The sequence below is a fragment of the Aplidium turbinatum genome, chromosome 17 (genome assembly GCF_918807975.1).
Source record: "Aplidium turbinatum chromosome 17, kaAplTurb1.1, whole genome shotgun sequence".
NCBI lineage: Eukaryota > Metazoa > Chordata > Ascidiacea > Aplousobranchia > Polyclinidae > Aplidium > Aplidium turbinatum.
The window spans coordinates 21701040-21719812 of record NC_137488.1 but is presented as its reverse complement, the minus strand read 5'-3'; the positions used below and the strand labels follow the sequence as shown (position 1 = coordinate 21719812).

At 37.1% G+C, this 18773-nt stretch overlaps 1 protein-coding gene across 3 annotated transcripts in view; it reads right to left on the bottom strand.

Annotated features, from left to right (window-relative positions):
• Positions 1 to 18773, bottom strand: part of LOC145786465 (protein O-mannosyl-transferase TMTC3-like) — a 54271-nt gene that overhangs the window by 17454 nt on the left and 18044 nt on the right. For 2 of the 3 annotated variants that reach the window (XM_082598126.1, XM_082598125.1), the window contains 12 exons: positions 18029 to 18328; positions 16904 to 16996; positions 16236 to 16337; positions 15436 to 15601; positions 12374 to 12577; positions 11715 to 11910; positions 11113 to 11233; positions 10140 to 10232; positions 7802 to 7924; positions 6016 to 6107; positions 5311 to 5385; positions 2663 to 2769 (listed from right to left, as the gene is read on the bottom strand). In XM_082598126.1, coding sequence (XP_082454252.1) covers positions 2663 to 2769; positions 5311 to 5385; positions 6016 to 6107; positions 7802 to 7924; positions 10140 to 10232; positions 11113 to 11233; positions 11715 to 11910; positions 12374 to 12577; positions 15436 to 15601; positions 16236 to 16337; positions 16904 to 16996; positions 18029 to 18328 — 1672 coding nt within the window. Of the gene's footprint in view, positions 1 to 2662; positions 2770 to 5310; positions 5386 to 6015; positions 6108 to 7801; positions 7925 to 10139; positions 10233 to 11112; positions 11234 to 11714; positions 11911 to 12373; positions 12578 to 15435; positions 15602 to 16235; positions 16338 to 16903; positions 16997 to 17543; positions 17697 to 18028; positions 18329 to 18773 lie in introns of those variants that run through there. The other variant, XM_082598127.1, reaches the window with a different exon arrangement.

The window sequence follows — 18773 nt, the reverse complement described above, 5'->3', positions numbered from 1 at the left end:
GTAATAGGACATAGTGGAGATTGGTAGCGTTGACTTTTTCCATGCTGGCTTGAACTCCCTGTCTTGGCTTCTCAGGCGTTATCTGTGGGTCAGCTGCTATCTCTGTGCAGCAGGGTTACCAGATGTAAATTTGGCAAGGAGCCAACTGCACGTTCATAAAGGGCCAAAAAAGAGCCAACTTTTTAAACAAGGGGCCCAATTTCGTTTATTGCAACAATATAAAAGGGCTTCTTCTAGAAATGGGATTACCACAGTATGATGCAGACGAATGGAGACTTTTCATTGATAGCTCCAAACGAAGTTTGAAGTGTGTTCTACTTCACAATGGTAACGTGTACGGTTCTATTCCGATAGGACATTTGGTGACAATGAAAGAAGAGTATCAGGACATCAAAACCTTTCTTGAAAAGTTAAAGTACCATGAGCATGGTTGGCTCATCTGTGTAGATTTAAAAATGGTGAACTTTTTGCTGGGGCAACAAAGTGGCTACACCAAATACCCATGTTTCCTATGCTACTGGGACAGCAGGGCCAAGGATCAGCACTGGAACAAAGAAGAGTGGCCTCCAAGGCTCACCTTGACACCTGGAAACAAAAATATCATACGTGATCAGTTAGTTGATATCAAAAAGATCCTCTTGCCTCCTCTTCACATCAAATTTGGTCTCATGAAACAATATGTAAAAGCTTTGGATCATGAAGTTTTAAGTTTTAAGTATATATGTTATGCTTTTCCTGGTCTCAGTGAAGAGAAAAAAAGAGCTGGGATTTTCAATGGACCACAAATCAGGCAATTGTTAAAGGATGAAAATTTTGTAAATTCAATGTTGCCATTCGAGGCTAGAGCTTGGAATGCTTTCGGTGCTGTTGTGAGAAATTTTTTGGGAAACAGAAAAGCAGAAAATTATAAAGATCTTTTAAGGGAGCTACTGCTTAGTTTTGAAGATTTGGGATGCAGGATGAGCATCAAAGTTCACTATTTGAAAAGCCATGCGGATGAGTTTCCAGAAAACCTTGAGAAAGTTAGTGAAGAACAGGGTGAACGTTTCCACCAGGATATTAAAATTATGCAGGAACGTTATCAAGGTCGGTGGGATTGTCATGATGGCCGACTATTGTTGTAGTTTTAAAAGAGAAATTCCAGATGCTGCTCATAAAAGAAAGTCCCTCAAAAGAGCCTTTTTAAGCTTATAAGTAAAGAGTTCATATTTATGAAAGCTCTTTTTTTGACTGTTTCTGAACTCGCCCTGCCCAAGTCCCTTTGAGTCAATCTTTATTTTGGCACTTTGCTATTTCTGTGTGTGTCTTCAGAATTTCTGCACTCCATTGGAATGTCCATGTGCATATTGTGTGAACTGTAGGCTATAATTCAGAAAATACCTTGTCACTGTCCTATCGACATGTTCGTCAGCATAATGTAGCGTTTGATGTTATTATGGTTGCTCTTTTGCATGCCTATTTTTTATTCCAAGGCATGAAATTTTAATAAAGACAACGCAACTTTGTGTGAATATAATATAGAATGCTTGTTTGTTAATTAAAGCTAGATTATTGCAGGTAAAACAGTGTTTATTGCATCAGAATTCCTTGTTTTGACAACAGAGGGGGGGCAAAAATTGATTTTTTTTAAAAATTAGGGATATTTCATATCTCAAAAACGTGATGTGATAGAGAAAATCTGAGTTCATTTTCGGATTCAGCGCCCCAAAATTAGCTAAAATGGGTTGTCAAAACCTAAACCTGAAATTTTGTGTAGACCAGTGTTATAGGCTACGCAGTACGCACTGAATTGTGCTACTGTGATACGCACTGCATTGTGCTACTGTGATACGCACTGCATTGTGCTACTGTGATACGCACTACATTGTACTACTGAGATACGCACTGCATTGTGCTACTGTGATACGCACTGCATTGTGCTACTGTGATACGCACTACATTGTACTACTGAGATACGCACTGCATTGTGCTACTGTGATACGCACTACATTGTGCTACTGTGATACGCACTGCATTGTGCTACTGTGATACGCGCTACATTGTACTACTGAGATACGCACTGCATTGTGCTACTGTGATACGCACTGCATTGTGCTACTGTGATACGCACTGCATTGTGCTACTGTGTAATTGTGCTTTCCAACTGTATTCAGGAGGTAGTCTCATCAAGCAGGCATGAGGTTTTTTGCATTGCAGAATGTTTCGCCAACAGCCATATAATGCAAATTTAAACTTGGTGAAAAACAAAACAAACTAAAATCTAAATTTGCTCATCAGATAAACAGCTTATAATGTAGAATTCACAAAAAATCCTTGCTATTTTAAATTCAACAAGCATCGCACCAAAGTGATACATCAAATGATGAGACTACCTCCAGAATGCAGTTGGAAAGTCTTACATATTTTACGTTATTATTGCGTAAATTGTGCTCAACGAACATAACTAATCTCTGCTTAAACACGCCAAAAATATATCCAGGCGTAAATACTGCTTTTTTACTTACTTCTGGAAATGGGAAGATGACAGAGGTGTCATGGCTACGATTGTAACAATTAGGATTCTTAGAAAATTTTCGAAATAACAACATATTCGGCCGCGTTCTGGTAGGCCTTGATTCGGTGCAAATTAGATCAGTTTAAAAGTAATGTTCGAATTATTTACCAACGTTAAAATAAACATCCGAGATATTTTCAGGTTTCAACTTGAGAGCAATGCGATAACTTTCCAATGCTTGTTTCGACATGTTCATCTTCATCAGTACCTCCCCTCTGCATGACAATTTCATTAAAGTGATTGCCATCAATTATATAAAAAGTTTCATTTCATGGTGATGATACTTTTAAGACAACCTGATACAGCAATGGAAAAGTTAAGTATAAATAAAATAGGTGAGCAAATGTGCATAACATGTTTAAAAACGTTTCTTTAGTGGGTGTTTTTATAATCATTATTTTACGTATATATGATTTTACGTACTTTTACGCATATATAAAAATCGCCTTACTTATTACAGTATACGACACGACAGTTTTGACTTGGTTCTGTCAGCCAGAAGTGGGGCTGCATGAGCGCATGCCTAACAAGTGTACCAATAAACCACCCATCTTCAAGTGCTAACAATGATGAGGCTGAAGACTGTTTGGAAAATAAATCCTGAAAAATGGTCTTGCGAGTTTTTGTTTCAGCGAGATGTCACGAATTAATTGAAACTGTCAAGAAAACAGGCTGAATTTGTGTATATTTGGTTTATTGCGATAATTTAACAGATGTGTACTGAATAGTTCAATACCTAATGTGGCCTCCACCTTCTTTCAATATTGCACGAACACGGTTTGGAACAAATTTTAGGAAATTTTTGGAACAATTTTTTTAATTCGAACAATACTGTATGTACCTTGTGACGTCACAGCGTACAGCGTCACGGCTGGATGCGCGCGAGGCCTCGCCAACGGGGATCAAACAAAAGCGGCCTTAGCGAGACGAGGGCAACAAAGTTTGGATTTGTTTTTTTCTAAAACGCATGTTGTTCACAATGACATCACGCTGAAACAAAAAACTCGCAAAAAGTTAATTTGGGTTTCCCCGCCCTTTAACAGTCAACCTCCTTTGTTTGTCCTAATTTGTTTTAGTGTATTAGTTTGTTTACTTCTTTCATTCATTTCTCATACGGAATAAGTGAATATTCTTTGAAGTCTAATTGGCGAATCTGCGGGGGACCGATACAACTTATCGATGTTTTGATTATTTCAAAACAGATATTCAGATAAGCAAGAATGCAAATTTTGTTTCAGCATTTAAATTTTAGACAGATTGTATTTTAAAAACAGAAATTGTTTGTTTATATTTTTTAACATTTTTTTTTAAACGAGCACAAAAAACGACTTGTGTCTATAGGTTGGCCAGGGGTGGGCATAATGTGAAGATAATCCAGAAGAGCAGTGGACGAGATTATGTTGTACACGCCCCTGTAAAAAAAATTCTTCTAGAAAATGGTAAGCATACATCTTACTGGGATAGATTATACCATAGGCGCCTAAGCCGTGGGGGCGTGGGGGTAACTTTTTATGCTGCATTGATACATAAAACAATAGATGAACTAGCGATCGCAACGAGAAAACATTTTTTGAATGCAAACTGCAACAGCTTCGCGATAAATAATCACTGGAACGAGTTGCGATGCTACAATCCCACACCAGACAATCAAATCTGTCATTTTTACATTGATTTAACGTCTGCAGACGTTGAATCAATGCAAAAATGACTGATTTTGCTGCCTGGGACATAGCAAAAATCTATCATTTTGTGTCGATTCAATGTCATCAGATGTTGAAATGCGACATAATTTGACAACATAATTTGCTACGTAGACGGAGCGTGTGTTTAGCTTTATGCGCTTGCAAACAGACTCGATGTCGCTTTCAAAAGTCGAAACCTCTGCAGTGAGTTGTCGCGGCAGTGAATCGCTCGCTGTGAAAATGAACTTGAAGTCTCGGCCCGCGGTAACCACTAACCAACGTAACCAATGCAACAAGGCTGGTACAAACCGCATTGCGCACACGCGGCATAATCAACGCAACAACGGACTGGCGCAAACTGCATGGCGCACACACGACCGTTGCCATAGAAACCCGATCAAAGGCGGGAATATTCGCATCTTTTGTTTCATCTGCTACACGAAAACTGGCGTTTTACAGCGAATTGAATTTTGAAAGCAGGTCAGTCATAAGTTGCGATATTGTAGTGAAAAGGGAGCAATGTCAAGTCGAAACTTAATCAAACGTCTCTCCGTAACTATTTTTCAAGGGCTACGCATTTACGGACGTCAGCAACTTTTAAATTTATTCAAGATGACGTGCTGTTCGCTGTTGAATTGATGTAAACATGAATATTTTCAAGCGTATGATCAAGTTAGTATTTGCATTCCATTTTTAAAACATTGTCATTCGATTTACAGACAATACCTTTTAGTAAACCTTTTCGTCTCTTATTTCATGCTAATAAATCTAGTTCGTTGCTAAACTTTATGTTCTGCTTAGCTTAAAGAGTCGCAGTCCATCAACCGTTAGCCAACGCAGACGCATAGCATGTCACTGTGTTTTGGTCGAGTTTTGTTTATAATAATTAACGGTAGGTCGAAAGTAAGCGATAACTCCGAGTGTGGCAATAAAAGCAATCCTACTGTGACGACATAAATACGTCATCCATCTGCGTGACATTTTGCTGAATTTACGTTGCTGCTGATGAAACACGCTTTCGTCCCCACGGCCAAAAAAATAGTTAGGCGCCTATGGATTATACTATTAACATACTTGTTGATATGCGCGTCCACAAAATCAGGTCGCATAGTGATTACCTCATCATACAAATGAAGGGCCTCGTTAAACCTACAAAGATAATAATAAAAAGACTGGGTGACTCATACTCTAACCTTCAACCAGCAGATTGCAATGGTGACCATACTGTGAACCACTATAAGTAACCCTACAAAAACAACTAACATTCAATTAGTTTGTATCAACCACTAATGGTTGGATGCGCAACATTGGATCATTTGCCAACTAAGCAAATAGGCAAATTAAACAGACTTAAACTACAAACGAATTTGTTTTCGTAAGCACAAACCTTAATCCACCGATTACTGATTTAACAATAAGCTTTTTACATACTGATTTCGCATTACTAATCAAATGATTAGTTTAATCGGCCTCTTAAAAGATCCGCTGCTGGTGCACCCAACCCTTCAGACTTACAATAATTTCTTGGGCACAAACTATCTTGGATTGGGGTTAAGGTCTTAACTCATGATTGTTGTACAAAGATTGATAAAAAGGCCAAATTGTTACCAACAAATGAAATAACATTCAATTGATCAACAATTAACCTCTGTTGACACACGAAGTAATTCGCACTGAACCTACCACGAAAGCCAAACACACACACACCTCAAAAGGAATAAAAGTGACTAGCGATTCATAACAAAACAAATGGTTCAAAATGTGGGAAAATAACCCTACCTGTCCTGTTGCTTCAGCAGGTTGGCCAATTTCACGAACAATTGCAAACTGCTAGGAGAGATCCTGGTCGTGTACGTCTTGCCACGAACAGGCTGTTCAGATAAAATTTATGTTTACAATTTCGCAAGTTTCAAAAAATAAGAGAAATACAATGAAGACAGCAAAAGATAGTATTGTTTGTAACACAAACAAGCACACTTATAATTTTGCTATAATGAATAGCATGATACAAGCATTAAAGCCAAATATGGCTCACTAGCTTAAGCCTTTTGCCCCCCAGAAAAGTCCGGAGATTAAATAATCTGTAGCCCACTAAGACGATTTTCATTTATGTCTCAAGTTTGCAACGTTCAGTAAATGTTTTTGTTTGGCAACCTGATAATTTTAACCAGTGTGAAGAGCTAATAAATCTGTACCAACATCAGGGGCGCCGGAACGATTTTTGACTGGGGGGGGCAAGATTACGAAAAAAGGGCACTTTTGTTTACTAAAAGGCCAATTTTTTTTCAAGTTTTAAGATAAGATATAGTTCAGTTCAGTTCATTTATTTATTTGTCACAAACACAAACATGAAAAGAATACAAAGTATACAATAATAATCGGTTGTGTGTCATATGACGAGGAGACTGCGAAAAGACCAAACGGTCATCTAGTCAGCAGCCACCTCAAGCTTGGTGATGTAGGCTTAAATAACATATATACAGTAAATACACAAACACACATACAAAAAAAAGAAAATCAAGCATTTGGTGATACAGATACACATGTTTTCATTATGCAAAAGAGAAAAAAAAAAAAAAGCAAACAAACTAAGCAGGTTTACCGTGCTACTGAATGAATTAATTGTGAGTGGAGTTTAAGAGATATCAATCGACAATTTTAATCAGTAAAAAAGATAAAAAGCAACGTATACCAAAGAGATGAGCAAATAGAATAATGTAATTATATAGACAAAACAGTTATTATTTAACAGTGGCGTTTAAATCAAGAAGGTAGTGTTTAAAGTTTCTTTTAAAAGAAGTTCGAGAAAGACCTTTGAGATCACCTGGGACCTCATGCCACACTTTAGGACCCCTTATTAACATCTGCCTTTTACCTAATTCAGTACGCACCCTTGAAACAAAATAGTTACTGCTGGATGATTGGCGTCACACTTTATCTGTGATAACCTAATTCTATTCTCTTACACGTAACGTAAAACTAAGGGTAAATCAATTTTAAGTCGTCCACTTGCCGAAAAAATAGAGAAAACATCCGTTACTATGTTGCGATTAAATACCCTACTCCCATGCTGAGTATGAACATTAAGGAGTAAAATCCATCTGCTGAGCATCCCATTGCAGTTCCCGCTATGTACGTTTTGTCTGAAGGCGTCTTTAGGCCAGCTAGGCGTGAGGTAGCTGTGTGGTCATTTCTTGGGTGCACATTCATTCATTAAAATATAGAGAACAATAGATATTTCCAGTTGTGACCCGCGGACCAAACTTGTTATGAGTATTTGGCCCAGCAGTGCTGCAAGTTTGCACACTTCTGCTCTAGGGACAGGGAGCCTAACCCTACAATTTATTCTAAATAGATGCAGCACCGACAAGTAACTTTTGACTAAAATTGTTGAAAAATCTTCACCATCAGATTCAACATTAATCACTTTTTTGAAAAGCTGTTTGTAACGAGTGGTGTATTAAGCTGATCCTCAGGTTTAGCTTTGATGACGATAAGCGACATCGCAAATTGTTCAGTCTGCTTCGAGATGAGCCATGGCACCAATGAGACCACAAAGCCTTACTTTGGGTAGTAAAGATTTTGCCTTCCAATATGATGCCTCCGCTTTAGTTTTGTCGTTTAGTACTTCATGCATCCTAGCAACGTTCATATGTGCTCCAATGTCACTTGCTTCAACATTTGCTGCCTGAATAATTTATGTTTGTTGATTTTGAAACTACAATTGCACAGATAGGATCACTTATAACTAGGGTTGTAAAAATACATTTTGTGTAAAATACACATATGTAAAATACATGTAAAATACAAGAAAAATACATCGACGAAAAAATACATGTAGTTTTTGTATTAAATTAAAACTTATTAAAAGCTCGCGTCATGCTCCGGCAACAGCGTAATGGCAGGGAGCATCCGCTCGCTACGCGAAGTTCTTGGTCCTTGTAGGTCAGTGGTTCCCAAACTCATTGTCGCGACCCAAACGAGGATCGCGAGGTTGCTTCTGAGGGTCGCGGAATGGTAGGCCTACATAACAACGTATACAAATGAGGACTTTTACACAATCCAACCATTCCAACTGCGGATTTTAGAGCCCTGTATATTCTTTTTTATCAACTTTTAGCGATTGCACTTAATACCTTACTTGCAATGGCCTTATAGTCTTCTACAGATATTATATATTGTGATGTCACAGGCGATCTAGGTCACAATTAGGTCATTGTTCTATTGCGGACATGTGTAACCGCCCACCACGTTGTTCTGAGTGGCCGCGTGGTAGGCTACTCAGCATAATGTTAGTTCACTTACATCAAAGCAAGTTTAAGGTTTAAGGGGTTTATGTAGAGCTGAAGCTTTGTGATGTAAGAATGCTGCCTTGCAATTACGTAAACAGTATGAACACCTAATCAAAAATGGACATTGGACAGAGTGATTCGTTTGTATGTTGTGTCAACCTCATAGGCGTAGAGTAAGGGGTGCAGGGGTGTGGCGCACCCCTTTGCTCTTATCGGTATTGACATACGGTGAGTAAATTTCAAAGTAGAGCGTAGAGTAACTTACACTGCCGGAATAGCACGTAACAATATTCACGGCAATAAGAAGTAAACCAGCTAAATTAGACGCGCTATTTTCAACAAGGTCTTCCGGCTGTGAGATCAATTATGATTCAACAGAACGCATTGTTTTGTTATCAGACGCATGAGAATCGAAAATGTCCGCCAGCGCCAGCAATTGTTTATCTCGGGCAAAAAATCTTATTCAGTAGTGCAAAGGAAAAACTGTAACTTCTGACCTGAGACCTGAGTGGTTGAACTCAAACAAAACTAGGCCAGCAAAATGTACTATCATGACTCCTCACGATGTTCTTGAAGTAAAGATAGTTCGCAATGTGTGAGAATTAAATCGAAAACATTGTTTTATGCGACCGCTTAGGTTTGACATCAACTTCACCGATCATGGAATGTTACGTAATAAGAACTATTATATCCTATACGTAAAAATAAAAAAATGATCGGTTAACAAGTGTATAAAGTTTAGAATTGACAAGAAATCATTAAATTTGAAAATTAGTTTGCATCACTGCAAATAAACGTATTCAAAACTTTTACTTCGGCCGACGCCATTTCACAATCCGTAATCTACGTCGGCAATGATTTTTCCGCGTATCGGTTGCCGGGCCAAAAAAAAAATAACAACCACCCAAAACCAATTTTTATATAATTTTTTGCCTTTGTACCAAACATTTACAAAGGAGATTTTTTGAATTTCTAAAAAAAAATCTTCACTCCACCCTGCCATTCACAGATTTAACGAGATTCCTCAAGGTAAGTTGGAATTTGTTCTTCAACCGATGTGACGGATCTCCTACTTTTCCTATTAGTTTAAGTTTCAAGCATTATTGCATCATAGTGTTATGTCTTTGCATGTGGAATTAGAATAGACCATACGATCGTGCAAGCTTTCAAATTTCACTGATGTGCTGGACGTGATGACATTCACTTAGGATTAGCGCAGGCATGGAGCAGGGTAAAACAAAACCTGACGTCTTCTTAGCTTAAACCAACGCATAAAAAACAAGGGTCGGCTAGTCCGACTCGGCTGGTCCGATTCGGCTAGTCCGATTCGGCTGCAGTCTTTTTCGGCTGGTTCGTTGGATTTACGGAAGGATTTTGTTGGATTACAGAAGGATTATGGTTGGATTTTCAAAAATTTGCCGAATAGGGAACTAGCCGAGAAAGACTGTACCCGAATAGGGAACTAGCCGAATCGGACTAGCCGAAACGGACTAGTCGAAACGGCCATTCCGAAAAAACAAAGCCAATTTTTTCATAGATAGGCATGTGACACATTAATGAATCTATGCTAACAATGAGTGACAACATATGCTAACAATGAGTGACAACCACCTGAATGAAGTAATTGAGTGCCTCATCATAACGTTCTATCGCCTCATATGAATGACCAACATTATTCCATAACTTTGCATTGTTTTGGCTGACCTGAATTATGCACTCAGTGTCAATGAAATTATATTCTTCAATACTGCATAGTACGGAATAGATTCATGCTGTAATAATCCATAAATCGATCAAGTCCAAAAAATTGTAAAAACCAAAAACACGTTTTCAGATCAAAAACAAACCTTTTAACAACAAGGTTAAGATAGGTGGTCTAACTACTTTTGAGCTGCAGATCTATACACAAGTTGGGAGGGAGCCAGTTCAACAAACGAACACAACAGATTCACATACGTACAAGATTTACAACTGACAACAATACTGAATTGAACCTATGAAACTATATGTAATAAGATTTGATTATAAGTCTCTGTCCGAGGTATGTCTAAGGACGGTTTTGCAGCGATTGCGTCTTTACCAACGTCAGTGTCGATGTTTACCAGCACGAATCGTCATCTACCGCTTGCGTATTCTGCAGGTCGCTGCAGCAGATGAGATTTATTAACCAATCATAAGGCATGATTTAAATCAGTAACGTGACTCACGCACGTTAGAAAGTAAATTCGATGAACGCTTCACAATCGCCAGCGTGGCCTGGAGGGTTAAGGCTAGAAAATAGTCATTTCAATGGCGTGGGTTCGATTCCCAGACGTGCCCTTACTCTTTTTTCTTCTGTAATTACCAAACTGAGCTCAAAGCAAGAATCAACTCTCTGGCTGAGTGCTAGAAAGGTCACAATGACCGCAGTCAGCTGGTTCACAGGGAAATTTGTCTTATGTTAAAGTGCCTATCCGTGAAAATACCCCATCTACTGCAGCGACTTCCAGATTATATACAAAATACTCCTACCATTTGCATATGACTGTGTGAGATCATAATAACAATAAATTGGCTAATAGTAATATTCTGAGCAACAATTTACCTTCAATCCACTTTTAAATAACTCTACTTCATTTTTCCATTCAAAATTTCTATGTAAAGTCTTGAGAGAATGTGACAATATGGTAATAAACAACAAGGCCCAAACAAGACGGTCATACTTGCTAAAAAAATTGTTGTCAGTGAGGCAAACAGTGAAATAAAACCACAGCGAAAACTTCTTAACAACTTTAAAGTTCAATTTACAGCCGTCTTCAAACACAACAAAAACAAGCTTTGATTGTTTATGAAGTAGCAAAGCTAGAATCTGACAAATTTTATAAAAATCTAAATTGCTTGCTTGGACAGAAAGAAACTCCAAACAGTAATGCAGCTCACAACAAATATATACACTACATGACGAACATTAAACAATAGGTAAAGTTCATTAAACATTAGAAAGGGCTCTACAAAATTTTAATTTCTTCTCATCACAGGATGGAAATAATTGTTAGTTTTTTTGATAGGCACAGTTACACACATACAAGAACAAATCACAGCAAACCTACTTTATATAATTTATTAAAAATATAAATGGCTGATATGCTAGCCTTACATAATGCAGAAAGTGACAAGTGTGTGTAAGGTAGCAGGACTGCAACTTACTACTTAATTTTTAATATCCATATTCCGGTAGCAATAAGCAAACAAAATCCAATGCTGGGGAGAAAGAGTATTCGTTCAGCTACCACAAACCCAACATAAAAAAAGAGATTGGACGCGGGAAGGAAAGTTAACGTTGATATGACGATAGCAACAGAACAAAGCTTGGAGTGGAATCCACGTGAGAAAATAGAAAATCCTTAAAAACAAATTTATCTTTTATTAATTATGTTTCTACACATTGAGAGAAGGATTGAGAGATGTGTGTCCTTTCAATGTGGCCTCATGGCCTGCAATAAAGTTTTGTTGCTACACTGTACAAAACATTGTGTTAAAACCACCCGATGTTTAGGTTACTTCATGCCAACAACTTTATACTATCAAAGAAGGTCTTATTTTTTCCACACACAATGCAGACATAACAGCTGCGAGTTTACAGTAAAGTCATTTGACATCAATGAAGTGAAATTAGTTATAAAATGTTTAAATGCCATCTAGGAATAAATTTCTCAGGAGAAAGTGGCAAGGTAACTGCATACGCTTAGTCGCTTACTTTGTGGGAAACAGTAACTCCAATGCGTCATCATGATCTTCAAAGAAAATTAATTGAAAATTTTACAAACAAACATCATCATTTTATAATTTGTGGTCTTGTCACTTACCAAGAGTGGTAAATATAACCCAAAACAAGAATGTAAAGATATTCCTCACATCATAAACGCTCGTTACTAATGCAATTGTCCCCATCGTCCAATCACATAAGAGGTTATAAGGGTTCAACATAAGCCATGCGTTGACCGGTAGAAGGAAGTTTAATGTCAAATGTCTAGTAGGAAAACTCACAGCAGACGAAGGATTGTCAAAAACTATATAAAACAAAAATCTTGATTTCTTTTTCAGCTTATGGTGAAAACAAGAAAAATTAAATCGAGTCTATAAATTACACAGGCCAACAAATTTTTTTTTTTATAAAGGCACGACATGTGATAGTCATTTTAGGGTATTTCGAGGTCCCTGATTCCGAAAATGCACTTATTGTTTTCGAATTGGCTCTAGTTTTTGAGATATATACAGCAAAAATATTGTTGTTGCAATTTTGAACCCCTATATATAGATTTAACGTCGTGTCGTTTACTACATAGACAAAACTGGAAGTAATCCCAGGAACACTTCTGAGTTGTATATTTGTATAAACGCTATTTGGAACCAATCACGTTGATTACAACCCAAACAAACAGCTATTTAACGTTTACTGGCCCAGTAACAATCAAAATACGATGTGAAGCAAGCCTGAGGATACAAGATGTAGAATATATGATATATAACTTGCACTTTGCGTTATTATATTTGTTGACTTCAACAGTATGAGACTTACTAAGTAAGCTACTAAGTACAAATAAAATGCATATACAGTATATATACATTGTTTTGCTAAACAAACTAGACAAAACATAAGCAAAACAGAACTATCGATGAACAAACACAACTCTTTATTATGGTAAGCCTACGGAGCAACACCATATTAAGGTATGAAGGCCACTTATATAATTACAGAATGCAAAGTTATGTTCTTCAGTAAAGAGCTGCTTAGAATTTCATTCCTTGTTACGGAAGAACGTAATCTTGGCCTCGGAGTCAAGAATGCCATGTCGATCAAGATGAGGAGCAAAAATTCTAGCTGCCACTTTTGATAACTAAATCTCTAACTACAGTAGGTGGTAGAAATAGTTTAGAGAAAAAAGCTTAACCTTGCTCCAAAACATTACTGGAGATATTGAGGTTACTCTCGGTCATGCCCATTGTTTCAACCAAATCACCACTTGAAACAAGATTCGCGCATTCTTAAAACCAGCTTCCAAAAGGCGTCGAGATGATAACGCTGAAGAAGCCACGTCCAGCACGAATGAACGTAAAGATGACATTGATGAAAAAAGCAGTGCTTCAAGGATGAACAGTGGTGAAGTCAATGTCTCAGGCAATGCACCGGGAGTTGTAGAAGATAGCATGAGCCATGAATCTCTACCTGCTCCACTTGACGTTAGCATGCTGCCGGACCAGCTTCCGGCTCGGGAAGGTCGTGTGTTGCAAAGGAAGCTTTTTTTCCGAATTCCAGTGGATGCGTCTTAACCCTGATGGTACTTGTTACTGTAGTCACATGTCCAAACATTTCGCGGCAAATCCGAAGCCGCTACTTTAAAGCCACCGAGACGGTAATAAATTTGGTAACCTATTTCTAATGAAATACTTCAGACTGAAGCGCTTTTCCTTTGTCACAGTTGCAGTAAAATATATCGGGATTGTTAGGACAGCATCCTACTTGTCAAAGGCATATTTTTTTAGCCTAAAGATCAGAAAAAAACTATTTGCAGTAAACACTTGGCCTTAGCAAAGGCTTAGAATAAATCCATTTCAGTAGGCCTACCTTTTCAATATAAAGCTGCATTCATAAACACATGACTTTCGGGCTATTTTTCTTGTAATGTAGGCCTACTGATTCACAACCGTTTTCATTGAATATTCATGTCTCCCTTACTTAAATCACAGTTTATTTCAACCCTTGCTTGCGTTTGTTTTGAACTTTCGTACAATATCTACTAATTGAACTACACAAGTGCAATTATGACATCATAATAGTAAACAAGGCTGAAAATAAGTAATTTGTTAATTGAAAGCTTTTGAGTAACAATTTCAAAAATATTTTCATTGTCGAATATCTCGAAAACTAGAGCCAATTCGAAAAAACCAAACGCATTTTTGGAATCAGGGGCGATGATGACTCTAAAATGACTATCACTTTTTGTGCCAAAGATTTTTTGTTGACCTGTGTTATTGGTCTACCACTATTCGGAGAATCCAATTCAGAGAAATCCCAATTCGGAGACAGCCTTTTTCAGAAACAGCCTTATTCAAAGAAAGCGTTTTTTGGAGATTTCTAAAATCTCACAGCAGCATCTGTTTATTCAAGGAATTAGCTTGTAATAGAGGTTAATCAAATAAAGTCTCAACAAAAAATAAAATAAAACAGTTGTCAAACGGCGTTTTGTGATTAACAATAGTGATTAATCAAATGAAGTCTCAGCGAAAATGTCTCAACTAAAGTTGCTAGATAAGCCAGATATCGCTATAGCCTATACCCACAAGATATCAGCTAATTTACATCTACTCACTGAAATAATAACTTCTCGTTTACATGGGTATGTGAAGGTAAACAGGAAAACCACCTACCCAGATTAATCCCTACAAACTCTCTCACTGAACAGAAGCCATCGGCGAAAATCATTACATTGGCTTTCTCCAAAAAAGGCGGTCTTCGAATTGGGATTTTTCGAATTGGCCTCTCCGAATCGGATTCTCCGAAATGGACCATTCCGATAAATTTGTTCCACCTCATATCATATTAACAGCAACACAATGCGAAAAGACCGAAAACAGTTCTTTCCTGCACTTTTCCACTTGCAACCCACTTTTGCTGATAAATATTTGATAGCCCTCCCCCATGACATTGAGATGAGGGAAATAATTAAACATTAATAATTTTTTTAGTTGTACTCATGAATAAAAACTACTTGTGTTTGTAAAAAATAATCAAGGCATCAGATGCAATTAGACAAAATAGTTGAAATTTGTCTGATGAAATATGAAAAGCAGATAAACATGGATTTTAGCAAGTGAGATTTTCAGTTTTAAAATATGCTTTAGTTACATAATTAATTTTTTTACATACCTGTGAAATATGGTACAGTTCCGTGCATAATTTCATATCGAAAAAAGAGCAAGGCAAAACATAGGCAGGCAAGAATCAAAAGACGAGCAAGCAATCGCTTGAACTTAGATCGACGCAAAGATATCAAAGAAGTAACCAAAACCAGACAAAATTCGTCAAAACAAAGCTAAATAACATGGAAATTTTTATAGAGAAACTTGACATGACCATGAAAATTAATCACATACTGGCTAAGTGGCTAAGCTGCCGGCCGCCGAGAAATCATTAAATGGCATCCGAAACTACCATGCCAACAGGCCACTAAGTTACAAAAGAATTTACTGGTTGTATCACGTACCCTATGGTGCAAATGCTTTTGTAACTTAGTCATGCACTCATGCAGTTGCCTTTTCCTAATGTAATTTGTTTTCCGTCTGTCTGTATGTTTTCCACACTATTGCTTTTAATCGTTGCGTGTTTCTTGATGCTTATAGTTAGTTATTTAGTTAGTTAGTTACAGTAGTTACCTTCAAGTAGTTAAAATTTATTGTATGATATTTTATAAATATTTGCAGATTTCTGATGAGGGCTTAAGTTAAGGCGAAAACGTTTGACTTTTAAACTATTTGTAAATAATATGTAAAAATATACTGTTGTAATGCTCAACCCTGTGGTATTGTTGCGTCTTGACTGTCTTTGGTATAAAAAAAAAATATATTTGGTTTATAACAAAATTTGCAAATAGTTTGTAGCTAAAATCGTATGCAAAAACTAATTGAGATAAATATCCAAACAAGTGACAAATTCCATTTCAATTGTACCTTATTTACAAGAGCAATGTCTAGAAATGCACAGATGGCAAGAGCAGTAATTCCCTGTTCTTTGCTCGCCGTAGCAAACATACAAAATAACAGTGATATGATCTGAAAAACATTGACACGTCATAGTTTAAATTTCCCACTACATACTTCCTCTCACTCCCTGGATAATCAGCAAAAAGTGGGTAAATATTTGACATCGGTGTGGTGCCAACGCGCCAACATTACCAGTACCGGTAGGCTATTGTATCTAAGAAAAATAACCATTTTAAAGTTCAGCTGTTACAACAGCAGTAATCTTCAGGAGGGTGGCCTACTTTCATTTTCCCATTTCTTTGGAAAATCAACTTGTGCAATTGAAAAATGGCGACCATTCCAGGTTAAATTCCATCAAACAATGGGGGTTATCTCCCTCTTTTTAACCCCCTACATTTAGTTTGGCAAACTCGTTTGGTTAAACTAAAAAGCAACAAGCTTCACTACCAAAAATTTAGTTCAAATATGCAAAAAAAATATTTTAAAAAATCTCTACATACTTTGAACAAATACATAGGCTACTTCAAAAAACTTATACATTTCTGAAGTGCGAGGGCGATATTCTCCACAGTAAGCTCTGTTTAATTAGTATAGTATTATATTTATATTAAAAGTATGGTATCATCATAACTTACAAAAGAAAGCTTGGATGAATTGAGATAAAATAGAATGGAAAGAATAACAAACATTGCAGAAAGAAGTTCAGCCCTTCCAACAACACTTGTCACCTGAAACTCAAGTTAGTACAATATATACTCAGAAATAAAATTTAAAGTAATTTTGAAGGCTGTAACCCCAGAAGTAAGTATTCAAAAAACTTGAACCTAATTTTATTCAAGAAAGGCATTGATCAACTGCTACAAGTGCTAAACAAGGTTCTGTGATTTAATTTGAGTGACTGATCAATAACAAATTTAGTTCGAGTTTCTAAAACTTAAGAGAAAAAATATGTAAAAAAGCAAAATATTTCTAATATAAACTTCACTTTAATTTAATATGCAAAGTGCACTCGACACTCGTTTTTCCGGACCTCATGAATCTGAGATTTGATGTATGTGAGCAATGGGTCTGCTACTATTCGGTGAGTCTGATTCGGTGAGTTCCTAACCTCTAACCCAGGGCTAACTCTAACTCCTAACTCCTAACCCTAAAATGGCAATGATAATTAGGCAACGTTACCCGATAATATAAAAAAAAAATTTGAAAAAATTGCCGAATAGGGATCGGACTCACCGAATCAGACTCACTGAATCGGACTTATCGAATCGGACTCACCGAAACGGGCCATTCCGGTGAGCAATGCCCAAATAAACGTCGTCGGACAGCCAACAATCCCTTACACTAGCCATGGTCAATCTTATGTTATTTCTTTGAATTTAGCAACTGATAGTTATTCTTGTTTGTTTCATGGTCACTGTACCAACTACCACATCCATCAATGCATCATCCTTAAGCAAGTTACATTAAGCTGTTATTCTGATATATCCCGGGTGGGGGGTTGGCTTGATCTGCGGCGAATGGGGTTTGGATTTATACTTGTCTTTGAACTCATATATACATATTTTTGCATTCAGCTTTTGCTCAAAAACCACCCCTAAAAAATTAATTTTGGGCATTCTCACCAAAGGTTTGCTATCACTAGTTTGCTATAACAGAAAACTACCCATCATATTTACATTGCATAAAAACGTTTGCGTCATCATTTTCTTTCATTACTCAGACCAGTTACTGTTTAAAGTGAAAATTAAGTAATCACTTACCGCTTCAACGTGAACAGAATGAACAACAAAAAGGAAGGTGGCAGTTATTGTGATGAACTCAAATGATTTTTCTTCAGATGTAACATTTTTGTCTTTCAAATTCTCTTGGAGCATTGGTTTCTTTTGTATACAAAGACTAAGGCGAACAACTTTTAGATAGAAGTGAAATATAAGGACACACACAATACTATACAGCAAAACATTTATCAGGTGAAAGGACCATGGTTCAGCACCCATTAAAAGATGATTCATGCGAAATGTGAACACAGTGAGTGGCCGGTATGACTTGTGGCTTCTTTCCTATACATGCAAAAAATGAATTAGTCTATTGACAATAGTTTAGATAGATCAACATATTTTCTTGCGGGCTTCAAGATATCAATGAAATACACAACATCTGCCGTATTTATACAACAGAGTCATTCCATAACATGGTAAGTTGTAACTACACACTTGACGCAATAGCAAATACATGAGCATCGTTTATTCCTTGTCACTCATGTGCAAATATGTAAAGTATTTCGTCATTTTGACAAACAAGAAATCCATTTTACTCACAAAGTTAAACTTTAAATTTAATTTGGGAGCTGGTATACAAGTCCCCCCCTCCCCCTTGGTAACTCATGACAAAGAGGAATTGACCAAAACATGTGGATTGAAGTGTGTGTGAACAGTAAAGCAAAGGTAAAGTAGTTTCACCCTATATGTTTGGTTGAGTCCTGTCTTTGTCATGAGTTACCAAGGG